This window comes from Leucoraja erinacea, chromosome 1, assembly GCF_028641065.1.
Source record: "Leucoraja erinacea ecotype New England chromosome 1, Leri_hhj_1, whole genome shotgun sequence".
NCBI lineage: Eukaryota > Metazoa > Chordata > Chondrichthyes > Rajiformes > Rajidae > Leucoraja > Leucoraja erinaceus.
The window spans coordinates 59,514,299-59,532,034 of NC_073377.1; the positions used below are offsets into that span (position 1 = coordinate 59,514,299).

The 17,736-nt window shown below is 41.4% G+C and overlaps 1 protein-coding gene across 1 annotated transcript in view; it reads right to left on the reverse strand.

Annotated features, from left to right (window-relative positions):
• The window catches only part of LOC129697172 (palmitoyltransferase ZDHHC2-like), a 73,158-nt gene that overhangs the window by 37,606 nt on the left and 17,816 nt on the right, over nucleotides 1-17,736 (reverse strand). The window contains 6 exon segments of the mRNA XM_055635481.1: nucleotides 5,549-5,632; nucleotides 5,635-5,668; nucleotides 9,049-9,081; nucleotides 10,332-10,401; nucleotides 11,698-11,818; nucleotides 17,329-17,423. Coding sequence (XP_055491456.1) covers nucleotides 5,549-5,632; nucleotides 5,635-5,668; nucleotides 9,049-9,081; nucleotides 10,332-10,401; nucleotides 11,698-11,818; nucleotides 17,329-17,423 — 437 coding nt within the window.

Consider the following 17,736-nt stretch of genomic DNA (forward strand, 5'->3'; position numbering starts at 1 on the left):
TGCCTTATGTCGACAGCTAAAAATGCTTGTGTTTATAGAAGCACCTTTTGCAACCTCAGGCTCTCTCAATATGCCTTCCAGTCATGGAAATAGTGTTTAAAGTGCATTTATTGCCATACTGCAGGAAAGTTAGCAGCCAATTTGTGCACAGCAAGCTTCCACAACAGCAATGCCAGATTGATCTACAATTTAGACCTCCCACTTCCTCCAAGTCGAAGAAAGGAATTAGCTATGGGCACCCGCATGGGTCCCAGCTACGCCTGCTTCTTTGTAGGGTACGTTGAACAATCCCAGTTTCAGGTGCACACTGGCCCTATCACCAAACTCTATCTCCGTTTCATTGATGACTACATCAGTGCTACCTCCAGCACCCATGCACAACTCATGGACTTCACCAATTTCACCACCAATTTTCATCCTGCACTCACATTTACTTGGGCCATCTCTGACACCTCCCTCCCCTTTCTTGATCTCACAGTCTCCATCACAAGAAATAGACTATTGATTGATGTCTATTACAAACACACTGACTCCCACAACTATCTCGACTACACTTCTTCCCACCCTGCTTCCTACAAAGACTTCATCCCCTACTCCCAATTCCTCCGTCTACACCGCACCTGCTCCCAAGATGAGGTGCTCCATACTAGAACATCCGAGATGTCCTCATTCTCTAGGGAATGGGGGTTCCCCTCTCCCATCATAAATCAGGCCCTCACTCGTGTCTCCTCTGTACCCTGCAGCTCCGCCCTTGCCCCCCTCCCCAAAGTCGCAACAGAGACAGAGTTCCCCTACTCCATAGCTTCCACCCCATCAGCCGTCGCATACAACACATCATCCTCCAAAATTTCCGCTACCTCCAATGGGATCCCACCACTAGCCACATTTTCCCATCTCCACCCCTTTCCGTCTTCCGCAGAAACAGTTCTCTCCGCAACTCCTTGGTTAACTCATCCCATCCCACCCAAACCACCCCCTCCCCAGGTACCTTCTCCTGCAACCGCAACACTTGTCACTATACCCCCTCCCTCGACTCTGTCCAGGGACCCCGAAAGTCCTTTCAAGTAAGACAGAGGTTCACTTGCACCACCTCCAACCTCATCTACTGTATCCGTTGTTCAAGATGTGGGCTCTTATACATCGGCGAGAACAAACACAGACTGGGCGATCATTTCATGGAACACCTTCGCTCAGAGTGAATCAACCTGATCTCCCGGTTGCTGGACACTTTAATTTTCCTTCCCATTCCTACACAGGCCTTTCTGTCCTCAGTCTCCTCCATTGTCAGAGTGAGGCTAAATGCAAATTGGAGGAACGACATCTCATATTTCGCTTGGGCAGCTTACAGCCCAGTTGTATGAATATTGATTTCTCTCACTTCAGGTAGCCCCGGCATTCCCTCTCTCCCTATCCCTCCCCCACCCAAGTTGTACCAGCTTCTCATTTTCATCCTACAAACAGCTTACAATGGCCTGGTTCCTTTATCATCCTTTTTTGCATATCTTTCATTCAATGTTCTTTATCTCTCCACATCACTGTCTATATCTCTCGTTTCCTTTATCCCTAACCAGTCTGAAGAAGGGTCTCCACCCAATACGTCACCCATTCCTTCTCTCCAGAGATGCTGCCTGTACTCCAGCTTTTTGTGCCTATCTTTGATCTACAATGTTCCCTTTGTAGATGTTGGTTGAGTGGAACAATATGTCTAGACACTGGGAAGAAATACCTGCTTTTCAAAATAATACCACTGAATCTTTTATGTTCAAAAGGAAAGGTGGAGGGATAGGGGTGGGAAGAGAGGGTGGATATAGAACAAGAGAAAGTCACAAAAAAACACAAATTTGGTTTCTTGTCAAATCCCATAATCAGAATCAGAATAAAGCATTCTGATTCTGATTATGGGATTTTAAACCACATGTCTGATTACTGTTCAGAACATAAGAAACAAAAGTGGCTCGCACTGTGGAAAACTAAATTAGAATTCCATGTGAATAATTGTACATAAAAATTCCAGGTGGTGGCCTGAGTCCGGGGTTTGGCCACGGCCAGCGGCTGCGTCTGCAGGACTGGTGGGCGGCAGCTTCGACCACCCCGGGCCGCGGTGTTTGAGCCGCGGGACTGATTTATAACATCGCCCGGGGGGTATCGCCTCAGCGCAGAGGAAGAAGAGGAGGGAAGAGACTGCAGACCTAAGATTTTTGCCTCCATCACAGTGAGGAGATGCTGGGTGGACTCACTGTGGTGGATGTTAATATGTGTTTATTGTTGTTTTTTATTGTATTATATGTATAACCATATAACCATATAACAACAATTACAGCACGGAAACAGGCCATCTCGGCCCTACAAGTCCATGCCGAACAAATTTTTTTCCCCTTAGTCCCACCTGCCTGCACTCGTACCATAACCCTCCATTCCCTTCTCATCCATATGCCTATCCAATTTATTTTTAAATGATACCAATGAACCTGCCTCCACCACTTCCACTGGGAGCTCATTCCACACCGCCACCACTCTCTGCGTAAAGAAGTTCCCCCTCATATTACCCCTAAACTTCTGTCCCTTAATTTTGAAGTCATGTCCTCTTGTTTGAATGACTGCTGCAATTTCGTTCAGACTTCGGTCTGAATGACAATAAAGGCTATCTATCTAATATATTATCTTGTTTTTTTAATATATTAGACTGCAATGGGATTAATTAAATGGAGCCACTGGCCGTTTCCTACACACTGATGCATATTGAATGTATAGATCCAAAATTATACGAATCTTATTCCTATTTTCATACTGTTCATATAGTTTAAAGTGCGTGAAATATATTTGGTCTAACAAGATTCCTTAAAAGAAAGAGGTCGTGAATGAAATTTGTTTTATTTGTTAAGGAGAGTCTAGGACTAGAGGTCATAGCCTCAGAATTAAAGGATGTTCTTTTAGGAAGGAGATGAGGAGGAATTTCTTTAGTCAGATGGTGGTGAATCTGTGGAAACCTTTGCCACAGAAGGCTGTGGAGGCCAAGTCAATGGATATATAATACGGGTGTCAGAAGTTATGGGGAGAAGGCAGGATAGATAGGGTTAGGAGGGAGAGAGCCATGATTGAATGGAGAAGTAGACTTGAGGGGCTGAATGGCCTAATTCAGCTCCTATCACTTATGATCTTACGAAAACATAAAATGTAAATTTACCTACTAGGTCTTCTGAAATAAGCCATATGTATGTGGTCCCAAAAGACTGCATCACAATAAATCATCATCATCATCATAGTTGAAAACATCAACAGGCACGGTGGCTTACAATGCTATGTACGACAGTGATCGCAACGCCTACTGGTGTGGATGGCCGTTGGCTCGCTAGGAGCTCATCCGCCCTTTAACAGGTCTTGTTTTTGGTCCTGCTGGGGGTCCACAGCCCCCTCCTCACCTGGAAAACCAGGTGGAGGAGATGGTTTAGTCGCCAACTACGCGACCATGGAGCAGGTAGCACGGGATTACATGGTACCCATGGTGGAGAGAACTCCCCCGACCAGACCTGCAGTCACAATAAACTGCAAGTTCGAAGTGTCCTACCTAATACATTCATTACTGGCTTAGTTACTTTTTACATTACCTCAATGGGGAAACAGAATATTCGGCAGGGTGAAGGAACAAGAGTCAATCTTTTAAAAGAAAACAGATAGTTTCATGTTTCACCACTCTTAAATTTCTTAGTCAGGCTTCGGATGCACTAGCTGCCCGGGTCTACTGACAAAAATGGCTTTATTTAAACATTTCTGCCATCGCATCAATGATGCACATTCTCCCAGAATTTGTCAGGAAATATGTTAGCTTTAGACCAAATCCCTGTGGCTTAATCCAGTACCGCAATATGGTTCATAAGTTCTTGGGGCAGAATTAGGCCATTCGGCCCATCAAGTCTACTCCGCCATTCAATCATGGCTAATCTCTTTTTCCCTTTTCAACCCATTCTCCTGCCTTTGCCCATAACCCTTGACACCCTTGCACCAGTGAAGGTCATCACCATTATTAATTTTAATATGTCTGGATCTTTCCAGACAAAGCATCAAGTCACCCATGCCATATTAGCCCAGGTGTTTTCCACAAATATATCGTGATTAATGGTTCTCAAATTAGATGGGTTCCAATGGGTGGAAGGGCTATGCGATACTGAAAGTCCCAGATGACAACTTTTTCAGGTTCATCAATATGAAATAAATTATTTTAAAAACCACTGAAAAGCATACATTTCTAATCATCATTATAAAATCATGAGAGAAATAAATCGAGTAGGAACACAGAGTCTCTTGCCCAGAGTAGGTGAATCGAGGACCAGAGGACATAGGTTTAAGGGAAAAGATTTAATAGGAATCTGAGTGGTAACCTTTTCACACAAAAGGTAGTGGGTGTATGGAACAAGCTGCCAGAGGAGGTAGTTGAGGCAGGGACTATCACAACGTTTGAGAAACAGTTAGACCTGTACATGAATAGGACAAGTTTGGAGGGATATAGGCCAAATATGGGAAGGTGTGACTAGTGTAGCTGAGACATTGGCCGGTGTGGGCAAGTTGGGCCAAAGGGCCCGTTTCCGCACTGTATCACTCTATGACTCTATGACTCTCGGTGATGGAATGAGTTCCCTCTACCTACAATGCTGTCCATTATGTTACAACCAGAAAAAGTTAATTCAGGCCTCAGTTTTGCCTCACATCCATCAATACTATGAGGCCCTTTTTCTTCATGTGACTTCTATCTCATAAAGGTTCATTACTCTGTAATATTAACAAATTACCTATCATGGGAATGACTCTCACTGGCAGTGGAAATTACAATGAATTACAATAATATGGCTAACAACGTTTGATTCAAGAATAAGGGCTGGGCAACACAGCTTCTCATGTCAAGGGAAGGTGGCACTGCTGTAGAACTGGAGGCTCCAAGATATTTGCCCCTGCAAACCATGGTCGTGTGGAACATATTTAAAATTGGAATGAATGGTTCCATTAGTTTGTGAATCCACTTCCACAAACAAACGAAAGATCATTAAGAAATCGCAGAAGATATCAAATAATAAAATTACACTAATTTTCATTGCTATTTCTGGAAGTTGGCTGTGTGAAAAGTTTCAGTTTACTGTTTATCAAAATAAATCAGCAAATGTTATGAAAACACGATACATTTTATATAGTTTTCATTTTGGTGCTTTTATCTAAAACCCCCTTTCCTTTTGCACTTTAATTTGTAAATTATCAACAGATTTCTGTACAGATCTAAAATTTCTTAAAGAGATTTAATCTCTGGATTGGTTCTAATGTATTTAGGTAGAAAGAAAATTATGCATTTAAATTCAAAACCACACTAGAATGATTGCTAAGTAATTGACAGTTTCATCCATTTCATTTACAGCTTTGACAAATAAATGACTTCTGAAATATTCTGAGCTTTATCTCTTGAAATTTAATCGTACAATCAATTAGATTGTGTGAACAGTTATTTCCCAGAAAAATACCATCCTTTTCTAGTGTAACTGTACACAGGCAGACATGTTAAACTTACCATCCAAAACTTGATAAAATACTGCAGATCAGTAGCCACGATAAATGCACAGTAAAGCAGTGAGTAAGCCAAGAAAAGGAAGAAAACTTGTAGTTGGAGAAACCAACGCAGTTGTTCACCCTGGAAACAAATAAACAATTTATTCATGAAAATGTTACCGAAATGCAAGGAAAGAAAAATAGGCGAGGCAAAACAGACGGATGACACACGAGTCAACGTGTGAGACCCTAGCAACTTCAATACAACGTGAAACATCCTCAATTCATTGTATGACCTTGAACTAATCCTTAACATTGACTTTGTCTAAGAATTACTAAAAACATCACCTATGGGATACTTCTTAAGTAATAGGTAGACAAAAATGCTGGAGAAACACTGCTGGTGAGGCAGCATCTATGGAGAGGAATAGGCGACGTTTTGGGTCGAGACCTTTCTTCTTAAGTAATATTTTGTTTGTAATGCATCAGTAATAATGGCGTTTGTAATGCAACAGTTTTTCATGTTTATCAATGAAATATTGTAATAGTTCCAGGGCAAACTAAAAGTGCAGCAGAAATAAAGAATGGTTCACACAAAAGGAGTGACTCCGCTGGTCCAGCAGCATCTCTAGCGAACATGGATAGGTGACGTTTCGGGTCAGGATCCTTCTTGTGTTAAACTAGCATCTGCATTTCTTGTTTCTACATTTTGACCTCTCCATTGAGTCTGAAGAAGGGTCCCAATCTGAAACATCACCTATCCGTGGTCTCTGAAGATGCTGCTTGACCCACGGGTTACGCCAGCACTTTGTGTTTTAAGATTTCAGCAGAATGCTGCAGATTTTATACACAGATCTTTTATTGGACTGATGATTTGTGTCCAACCTTGCATATCTGCATACGGCATCCTGTTTCCATCATCGGTCAGAGTTATGACTGCTTCTGTGTTCTCTTCCAGAAGGAAGAGAAGAAAGGGGAGGTAGATGTTACAATTTTTCACAACATATGGATGAAGGCTAGGAATAGGGAAAAAATTAAAAAATGTAAAAGGCAACTTCAACTGCCCTGTATGTGACTTGTGGTCATTCTGGCAGTTGTTTGCTGCGTATACCCTGTGTTGGAGTGGTGGCAACACAGAGGTGACAGACCTTGTTATAGTATTTAAACCAGGTACCCAAAAGGCTATTGATAATTATTTCATGGGAATGATTAGGTCAAAATGCAGGTGGTGATATTTAGATTAACTGATATGAGATAAATGATCAGGAGTGTTCCCCAGGACCCTCAAGGACATAATGGGGAATACGCTCCAATCTTTATCAGTGTGGAGAGAGTGTCCAGCTTTAGGTTTCTGGGCACACACATCTCAGAGGACCTCACATGGTCCACCAACACCGCTGCGCTGGTCAAGAAGGCACAGCAAAGACTGTTCTTCCTGAGAACACTGAAAAAGACTGGTCTGCCCCAACAGCTGCTGACAACCTTCTACCGCTGCACCACAGAGAGCATCCTAACATATGGCATCTCTGTGTGGTATCTCAGCTGCACGGAGGCGGAGAGGAGAGCTCTTCAGCGGGTTGTCCACAGAGCGCAGAAGATAATTGGGACACAGCTACCAGCCTTGGAGGGCATCTACTACACAAGGTGCCTCAGGAAGGCCATCAGCGTTCACAAAGACTCCGCACACCCTTGCAATAGTCTGTTCGAACTTCTACCATCCGGCAGATGTTACAAGGCCTTCTACGCCCACACCTCCAGACTTAGGAACAGCTTCATCCCCAGAGCTAGAGCTGCTTTGAACCGGCCCTGCTGAGTGCCCCCCATGAACTGTCTCCCTCGGATGGTCACGTCACACATCGACCTGGTACAGACCTATTTGCACTTTATACTGCTTTAACTGTATTTTTTTTAAACTTGTTTCTCTGGTTGTGACTAAATTTTTAGCTAATACATCGGATGAAAGCTGCATACCAAATCTCGTTGTACCTCTGTGCAATGACAATAAAATATATTATTATTATTATTATTATCAAGGAAACTTATTGCTGACACTGAGCGCTCCTCCCTGTTACAATCAGATGATCACCACCCCCACTCCCCATGCATCTGACCAACCGCCTGCCTTCAATCATCCAGCACCCTAACAACTGGCCACAGCCACTTTCCCCAGAATCTTGCAATAACACCCATTCCCTCTAGTTTCCAGTATTTCATTCCCTTTTCCTGAGCTCCAATCTAAAGACTCTACGGTTGACTCCATTATCAAACTATATCCCTCCTCAAATATCAAGCCCACATTCACTGAGATTCCGAACAAGGAACTACATGCATCTCTAAAGCAATACAAGATAAAACTATTGAAAGGTTATATAACCAGCTGGGAATTACTTCTGGGGACATGAACATCGAATTCTCCCAATTTTGTTAGTCCTTGCTGTCTCCTCCCTTTCCTCAGCCCTCCTACTGTCTCCTCCCATCCCCCAGCCTTCGGGCTCCTCCTCCTTTTTCCTTTCTTCTACCTGGCCCCCCCACCCCCGATCAGTCTGAAGAAGGGTTTCGGCCCCAAAACGTTGCCTATTTCCTTCGCTCCATAGATACTGTTGCACCCGCTGAGTTTCTCCAGCTTTTATGTGTACCTGGGAATTACTTTAGTCCTGTCGTTGCTTTTGCAAAGTACTAGGCTCAGCAGTATACTAAGTAGAATGTCAAGTTTTCAAGCGATCTTGTTCAGTCAGAAAGAATGTCCGGAGAGTTAAATGGAATCAATGCAGGAGAATGCAATTTGTCATGTGGGATGAATGGGTTTAGTTTCCCAGGGATAGAGGTTAAGCAAACAATCTGACAACTGAGAATGTAGAAGGATAGAGCGAGGTCATGATGGGGTAAATCTGAAATATACATCTGTGTACATGTAGGTGTATCATTTGGTATCAAATCTCTATGACACTAAGGAAAGATATGAAAATAAAAATAGGTGAACCCACATTGATCCTGCGGGAACTGCAGTTACTGTGTAGTTGTGGTGAAGTCTTTGAAGTAAATTGTCTGTTTACAACTGGATATTTGTGAGAGAAAACAGGCAAGTGCAGCCTCATCTGATGAAGGAGAGGCATTGGAGAGGATTGCTGTGGATCAACATACCAATGAGTCGAGAGGTTGTAACCTTGACTAGAGCGATTTCTGTGCTGTAGCAAGCATAGAAAGCTGGCTGGATAAGATTCATTCAGAAAGGTTGTTATGAATTTGGAAAGGAGCAACATGATCATGGACTTTAGATGTTGGAGACTAGAAGGTGTTTTGCAAGAACTGAAGGATTGACTGTTTTTGAGGTGGTGAGTTCTGATGGCTGTTTAATAAAGGAGGGGACAATTACCAGGGAGAGGAAACTGTTAATAATGGACTGTTTTGAGAAATTATGTTTTGAGAACATATCCTGAAAAATTGAGTTATTATCTGAAGCCATAATATTTCATGAAGCAGCTAGTTTGAGGTTAAACACAGAAAATACATAATTGTACATACCAGGGACAGTGATGGTCCATCTTCAAAATGCATCTGTTGAATACAAAGTATAATTAAATGTAAGATTTCACAAAGCCCCATAAATCAATGACCATTGCCTACATTTCTAAGTCAGGTGGAAATTTCAGTCATTGACAGTAACACTGTTACATGTGCCTCACTATGTGAAGGTTCATCAGTGTGCTTAATTAGGTGCTAAATTATAGTGTTTTAGTGGACCAACATAAGAACTAGGAGCACAAATGCGTCATACAACCCTGAAGTTTCCTCTCTCGTTTATTATCACAGGTGGTTCTGTACTTTATCCACTTTCCCACATACTCTCCCTATCAAATTTGCAGAGAAATCTGGACAGGAGACTAAATTGTTTGGCATCCCACAACAGTTGTACAAACAAACGGGTTATGAATATCTCAAATCATGACAAGTCTTAGATCCCTCCCAACGTTTATAAAACATATCCGTTGCATGTCAAGGAGATTAGAATTATTAATGAGAAGTATTTGATTACATGTTTAGACTTTAGAGGTACAACATGGAAACAGACCCTTCAGTACACTGAGGCCATACCGACCTGCGATCACCCCATACACAAGAACTATCCTACATACTCAGGACAATTTACAATTTACAGAAGCCAATTAATCTACAAACCTGCTGGTCTTTAGTGTGTGAGGAAACCGGTGGTCCCGGAGAAAACCCGGGGAGAACATACAAACTCTGTACAGACAGCGCCCGTAGTCAGGTTCAAACCTGGGTCTCTGGCGCTGCAAGGCAGCAACTGTACCGCTACGTCACTGCGACATCCATGTCTTCTGAAGCAAAGACTAAGTTGCCATGGGAATTTATTATTATTTGCCTGCTTTTCACCCATAAACCGCTAAACCTTTCCTTTCCATGTACCTGTCCATGTGTCTTTTAAATGCTGTCTTGCCTCAACCACCTTCTCAGGCAGTGTGTTCCATATGGCTTATAATGGCAGATCTCTATTCCTAAATGGCATCAGTCCACCTGAACGGTAACATGTAGAAAAGGCTCCAAGCATTAAATATATAAATAAATATATAATCTAAGAAAGACACATAATTATTATGGTATCGTGCATCAAAAAAGTTTACGTTATAATAATAATCATGGCAGCTTAGAGTTGCTTTATAAAGCTGTATTCACACCAACACATGTGACAACAATGTAACATGTCATGGATAACAGAGTTAAGGTAAGTTCAACAAAGAATGCACTGAACAGTTTGGCTCATCATGGAAGAGTGAATAAATGCTTACTTGTCACAAACCGAGCAGTGATGACAGCGATCTGGCTTCACAAGTTGACATCTATCGCAGTATCGAATTGCTTTGGAAACAATGCTATACATAAATATATGGGACAAAAATCTGGACAAAGACAATACTGTAGATATGCTAAATTACATTAATCCATTGCTTCAATGTCATCAATTGGAAAAAGGCATTGAAATTACATTGTTTGATACAAGCATGTGAATACTTATCGTATTTTAACAAATTTTGATTTTCAAATGGTGAATGGATTAAATCTTCATTAATTGATTACACCTACTAAAATAGGGGATAAAGGAATTTCATATTAAACATTTGAAAGCTAGCATTGCACTTTGTAATTACAAAGCGAGAGATAATAGTGATCCAAGCTGTATGATTTATCTTAACACTATAGATATATTTTCTCACTTAAGAGTCATAAAGTCATACAGCTTGGAAACAGACCTTTCGGCCCATCTTGCTCACGCCAACCAACATGTCCCATCTACACTACTCTCACCTACCTGTGCTTGGCCCATATCCCTCTAAACCTATCTTATCCATGTACCTGTCTAAATGTTTCTTAAACATTGCAATAGTACCTGCCTCAACTGCCTCCTCTAGCAGCTCGTCCCATAAACCCATCACCCTTTGTGCAAAAGTTATTCCCCAGGTTCTGATTAAGATTAGTTACCTTAAATTGATGGTCAATATTTATACCATTTGGTTATAAGCTACTCAGTGGAATATGAGGTGCTGCTCATCCAGCTCGTGTGTGGCCTCACTCTGTCAATGGTGGATGCCCATGACAAAAAGGTTAGTATGGGAATGGGAATGGTTATTAACTGGGAGATCGAGCAGGGATTGCCAGATCAAGTGCAAGTGTTTGCTGTGTCTGCGCTTGGTCTCGCTGATGTACAGGAGGCCCACATGCAGTAGATGACGTTAGATGGAGGTGGACGTGAACCTCTTTCTCACCTGGAAGGACAGCTGGTCCCTGGATGTACGTGAGGGAGGAGGGTTAAGGGCTGGTGTTACAAATCCACCACCAGCCGCAGCTTCCCATCCCCACCCCTTTCTGCTTTCCGCAGAGACCGCTCCTTCTGCGACTTCCTGGTTCACATTCCTACGCGCCCAAACGACCACTTCCCCAGGTATTTTCCCTGCAATCATTTCATGCTTCTCTCTTCTTTGAGGCTGTGTGTCCTGCAGAGTATTTCCATCATTTTTTGGCTTTATTCATTTCTAGAATTACTGTAATAGCTTTCAGCCATAAATGCGGTTCAATCAAACAGCAACTTAGATATCAGAATGCAATCAGACCCAAGTATGTCTAGCAGAACATTGCCAATTTTAATTTGCTTTTTACCTCCAGATAAGGTTCTTGTGTAGATGGGCAATTCCTTGGCCATTCGTCTGAAGACTTCCTGCTGACTTTCACTCCTATCCCCACGTTCTATTTGTTCCCGGTCTGTGTATGAAAGGTGGAACTGTGGATAATAATAGAAATTAAAAATGTATTTAAGAATCTAAATTCCTATCACTTCAGAATAACTTAAGTGGATCAATTTGGTTTCAATCTCAGAGAGTGGTGAATCTCTGGAACTCTCTGCCACAGAAGGTAGTTGAGGCCAGTTCATTGGCTATATTTAAGAGGGAGTTAGATGTGGCCCTTGTGGCTAAGGGGATCAGGGGGTATGGAGAGAAGGCAGGTACGGGATACTGAGTTGGATGATCAGCCATGATCATATTGAATGACGGTGCAGGCTCGAAGGGCCGAATGGCCTACTCCTGCACCTAATTTCTATGTTTCTATGTTTCTAATCTCCGTTGCAGCGTGTGCTCTGCAGTATTTTAAGAAATCTCATTCCGAATGAGATAGCAGTAATTTTGAGAAATAGATCTATGAATTCAATGTTCATATTCAGGGAATTTATAAAGCATGTATAAACTGGTCATCTTTAATTAACTATTTATATCGCATTTACTTATTTCAATGTGCCTCCTTGTATTTCAGGAGGAGGCATGGACAAAATTTGTTGGCATTTCAAGTGTGATGTCCCAGGATTAATGGTAGTTGTTGGAGAACCAATAGAACCAGCTCCACATGCAAGATGCACACAGCACTGCACAAAGGACTCTTCAACATCGTCCCCTGAAGCGTGTGGGGGGGTGGGGACTATCATCTTCTCCAAGTTTCACACATGCATGCCTAGGAATTATGTCTATAGTTCCTTCAATGCCGCTGCCTCAAATTCATGATTTACGTTAAATTTTAGGGTATCTTCACTAAGCATCTCACCAATATCCCCTCAAGAATGATTAAGAATAGGCAATAAATTGTATGAATAAAGATCAAAGTACCCCGCCTAATAACAAGTCTGTGGGGTTTGGATTGGAAAAGGTAGCTCAATTATAAACACAACTTGCAGTGGAGCTGGTCTCAACCTGAGTGTTACATTTTAAACCAAATTATTATTTGGTATTTTGATGTGTTATCTGATCCATCTGACCCTGCACATCAACGCAGTCACATAAAAGGCTTAGCAATGCTTTTATTTCCTTGGAAGGTTGAGGAAATTTGGTTTGTCAATGAATTCTCCATCAAGCCTCCACAGGTGTAGGGTGTAAAGCATACTGACTGGTTACATCACAGCCTGGTTTGGCAACTCAAATGCCCAGGAATAAAGGAGACTACAGAAGGTGGGAGATTCTGGCCATTCCATCACCGATACTGATCTCCCCACCATCAAAGGCATTTATAAAAGGCACCATCTTAAAAAGACAGCTAGTATCATCAAAGACCCCACCACCACAGCTGCACTCTCATTTTGCTGCCACCATTGGGAAGGTACAGGAGGCTGAAAACTGTGACTGCCAGGTTTCAGAACAGCTTCTTCCAAGCAGCCACCAGGCTCTTGAACATGGCATAACACAATGTTAGCAGCTATGATTGCTAACATTGGTATCTTTGGTTTGCACGATGGATATTTTTTGCAGTATTATGGTTACATAGTATTATTGTTATTATTTTATATATTTTGGATTGTTATATATTATCTCTGAGTTACTGGATTTACAACTTGCTATAACTTTTAACTTGCTGTAAAAATACAGCAAGTAGGAGTTTCATTGACCCCGTGTCAGTAGACAATTTAAACACTCCTGATCTTCTTGTGGAAAGATGAGGCACAAAACAACTGTGGTTGCTCTTGGAACTTTAGATGGTATATCTTCATTATGCTCACACTTGTCTGATTTATCTCCAGTTTATCTGCAGCCCTATCTGAATCCTTGGGTACCTTTCCAGTTGATTTCTCTCAATCTATTCCAACACATTTTTGTGGGATTATTAAAGACTAATGTTTGAAGTTATCTAAATATCCAAAGATTAAAATGTCCCTTTTAAAAAAAGTAACTCTCTTCAGCAACTAGGATGGTTGAAAACCATAAAGATTCCGCACCTACTGTGAGTGGATGACTGCAACAAACAGAATCGCAACTTACTGTCACTGGCAGGTCAGGGATTAATGAGCAGAACTGGATGAATCGATTAAAGGAAACTGTCTGCGGGTATTTAGTGTGACTGGGAAATAGTCAGAAACTTTAAAAAAAAATAGAAACGGTAAGCATGGATGAGAAGGGGAGATTTAAAAGGAGATTTACAAATCAAGTTTTTATTTACAGAGAGTAGGAAGTAGAGGAAGTGTTGGAAACAGATATAATTGCAACAGTTAAGACGCATTTAGGCAGGCAGGGATCAATGGATATAGACCATGTGAAGACAAAGGGGATTAGCTTAATTTGGACTCATGGATGGCATTGGAGATGTTGGTCTGAAGGCCCTATTCTCGTGCTGTACTGTTCAATAGACAATAGACAACGGGTGCAGGCATAGGCCCTTCAAGCCAGCACCGCCATTCACTGTGGTAATGGCTGATCATCCACAATCACTACCCCGTTCCTGCCTTCTCCCCATATCCCTTGACTCCGCTATCTTTAAGAGCTCTATCTAACTCTCTCTTGAAAGCATCCAAAGAATTAGCCTCCACTGCCTTCTGAGGAAGAGAATTCCACAGATTCACAACTCTCTGAGTGAAAAAGTTTTTCCTCATCTCCGTTCTAACTAGGGAGCTAACTAGGGGCGCTGCATTGAAGGCGCCTCTGCCTGTAGCGGCTGCCCGTAGCGGCGACTGCGGAGGGCTCTGGAGGCCCCGACCACGGGTGAACATCAGAGGGAGAGACTGACTTTGGTGCCTTCCCTCACAGTGGGAAACTTTTGATTCTGCTGTGTGGGGATGTTTTATGTTGAACTCTATCGTGTGGTGTTCTATATTTTATTGTATGGCTGTATGGTGATCACATTTCACTGTGCCAACTGGCACATGTGACAAATAAATGTATCTTGTATCTTGTAACTGGCCTACCCCTTATTCGTAAACTGTGGCCCCTGGTTCTGGACTCCCCTGACATTGGGAACATGTTTCCTGCCTCAAGCGTGTCCAATCCCTTAATAATCTTACATGTTTCAATAAGATCACCTCTCATCCTTCTAAATTCCAGCGTATACAAGCCCAGTCGCTCCATTCTATCAACATATGACAGTCCCACCATCCTGGGAATTCATCTCGTGAACCTACGCTGCACTCCCTCAATAGCAAAAACGTCCTTCCTCAATTTTGGAGACCAAAGCTGCACAGAGTACTCCAGGTGTGGTCTCAGTGGGACCTGTACAACTGCAGAAGGACCGCTTTGCTCCTATACTCAACTACTCTTGTTAGGAAGGCCAACATGCCATTAGCTTTCTTCACTGCCTGCTGTACCTGCATGCTTACTTTCAGCGACTGACTGACCCCCAGGTCTCGTTGTACTTCCCCTTTTCCCATCTTGACACCATTCAGATAATAATCTGCCTTCCTGTTTTTGCCACCAAAGTGGATAACCTCACATTTATCCACATTAAACTGAATCTACCATGCATCTGCCCACTCACCCAACCTGTCCAAATCACCCTGCATTCTCATAGCATGCTCCTCACAGTTCACACTGCCACTCAACTCAATGTATAAATTGAATACACTCAATCTATAAATCAAAGAAAATTGAGCAGATAAAATTAAAAATAACTAATTAGAGACAAAGTAAAAGGGACACAATTGCATTAAAATAAAAATATGCAGATTATAGAAACAGAATTCTGAAATTACAACTTTTTAATATATAAAATAAATATGACTAAAAATGTCATTAGGCTTTTAAGAAAAAACCATGGAAACATAGAAACATAAAAAATAGGTGCAGGAGGAGGCCATTCGGCCCTTCGAGCCAGCACCGCCATTCATTGCGATCATGGCTGATCGTCCCCAATCAATAACCCGTGCCTGCCTTCTCCCAATATCCCTTGATTCCACTAGCCCCTAAAGCTAAGATCCATATGTTTTGTGGGAATTCAATACACAACCTGATTTATGCATATGATTGCATAAGTGTGGGTAAAAGTTAGCATATTAGACTAAATCTAAATCAATGACCAACAAAAGTGAAAGGGAAAACTAACTGGTGAAAATATTGGCAGAGGTGTGCAGTATGAGTAGAAAAGTGAAATGGATATTTGATATTAATTAGTTACAATGCTGTTAATTAAGTGAGCATAAAATATCTGGGCTCCATTAATTCTGGTCTACTCCTAACCTAAATGCTTCTCCATTTATAGTTGTGATTTCAGCTGCAGGGCCCAAATTTCTGTAATTTTCACCCTAAATCTTTTCCCTACCTTTTCTCTTTTGAAACTGTCCCAAAACCAAAATGGTTAACCAAACATTTGGTCATCTGTCCAAATATCTCCTTAAGTGAAATAAGATGTATACTTTCCAAAAGTTTTACAAAGGCATACTGGTCTGATTTAATTTTTTCAACTGTAAAACAAAAGAGCTTTGATACTTTATAAGGTAACATGAAAAATAAATCAAGATCTTATCTAACATTGTATTTTAAAAATACATTCTTAATAAATAACCTAACAAACTGTTCATGATGTTTTCTGTCAATACACCACATCTGGCCTTGAAACAGTGCAGCTGACAATTGCCAGTTAAGTTATTTATTTGGCTCCATTGAAACAAAGCTTTTCAGATTGTTAAAGGGAGCGTTAAAACCTCACTGATTGTCGCAACAGATTCCTGCTGCATTTAGGTGTAGCAGACTTGGAAAAGCTACATTCCCTGCAAATGGTAACTCTGGTAAAATACTGTGGTTAATGGTGAGAGAAAAAAACTGGAGGGCTACTTCCTGGTGCTATGATCTGTTCTTGGAGAACTTAAATGGAGAACTCTTAAACTGTTCATAGGTTGAAAGTCCAAAAGGCAGTCCTATAATATGAATGGAACTAAAGGCTGGCTTTGCCAATAAATCTTCAGTACCCATTTATTTCCAGAGACCAGAAAGCCAAATGTTACATGGTCACATGTGTTACCAGGTTCTCGTTTCAAAAACAGTCTCTTGTTTTCATCCATGCACTTCACTACTATGGCTCACTTCGGAAGGAATGTTTTTTGTCTTTAAATCTTATCTTTTGATAACATACAAGAGATGGGAAATCCTTGAGTTGGGTTTTGCATCTCTGGCTGAGTCACCTCATACCAAATATTAGAAAAGATGACCTGGCTCACAGAATCCTTGACACCATTGCACAGAAAAGTACTCTTCCGTTTGGCACTCCCTGGAAGCCACCGGTCCAATTCCTAGTTTACACTAATTAGCTGCATTAGTGCATTAGTGTAATATGGAGCTAATTCCTGAAAAAAAATCGCTGCCAAGGGTACTATCTGGAACACTGATGGAATTAGAGCAACAATCGAGAATAGTTCCATCATTGAAACACACCAAAATACCAAAATGTGCACCTTTTTATTATGTAAACAGTTCATAAAATGGAAAGATTAATTGACAAAACCTATGTACAAACCTTTTCAAACAAAAATTATTCTGCCTTCATGCTTACCTCTTTAGTCGGATTCATTGGTTTTGTAAAGATGGTTTTCCAGTATGACCACACAAACATGATGAAAAGCAGATGGTAGAATACTAGACAGACAACTGGAAGAAAGGAGATCACAGAAAGAATCATATTCATTCTTGTGCATGAATGAGCCAGTCCTTCAACTTTATATTATTATGAAATCAACTGGGCAAATTTGATTTAAGATTAAATCTGGCACACCAATGCATTATAATAACAATATTTAAATAAACAATTAACAACAATAAATAAATGGCAGAGGAATAGTATAACTTTTTTTTTGCATCAGTCTGCACAGTGGAAGACACCAGCAATGTGCCTGAAATTCAAGAGAGTCAGAGGGTGGAAGTTAGTGTGGTGTCTATTGCCAGGGAGAAGATGTTTGGGAAG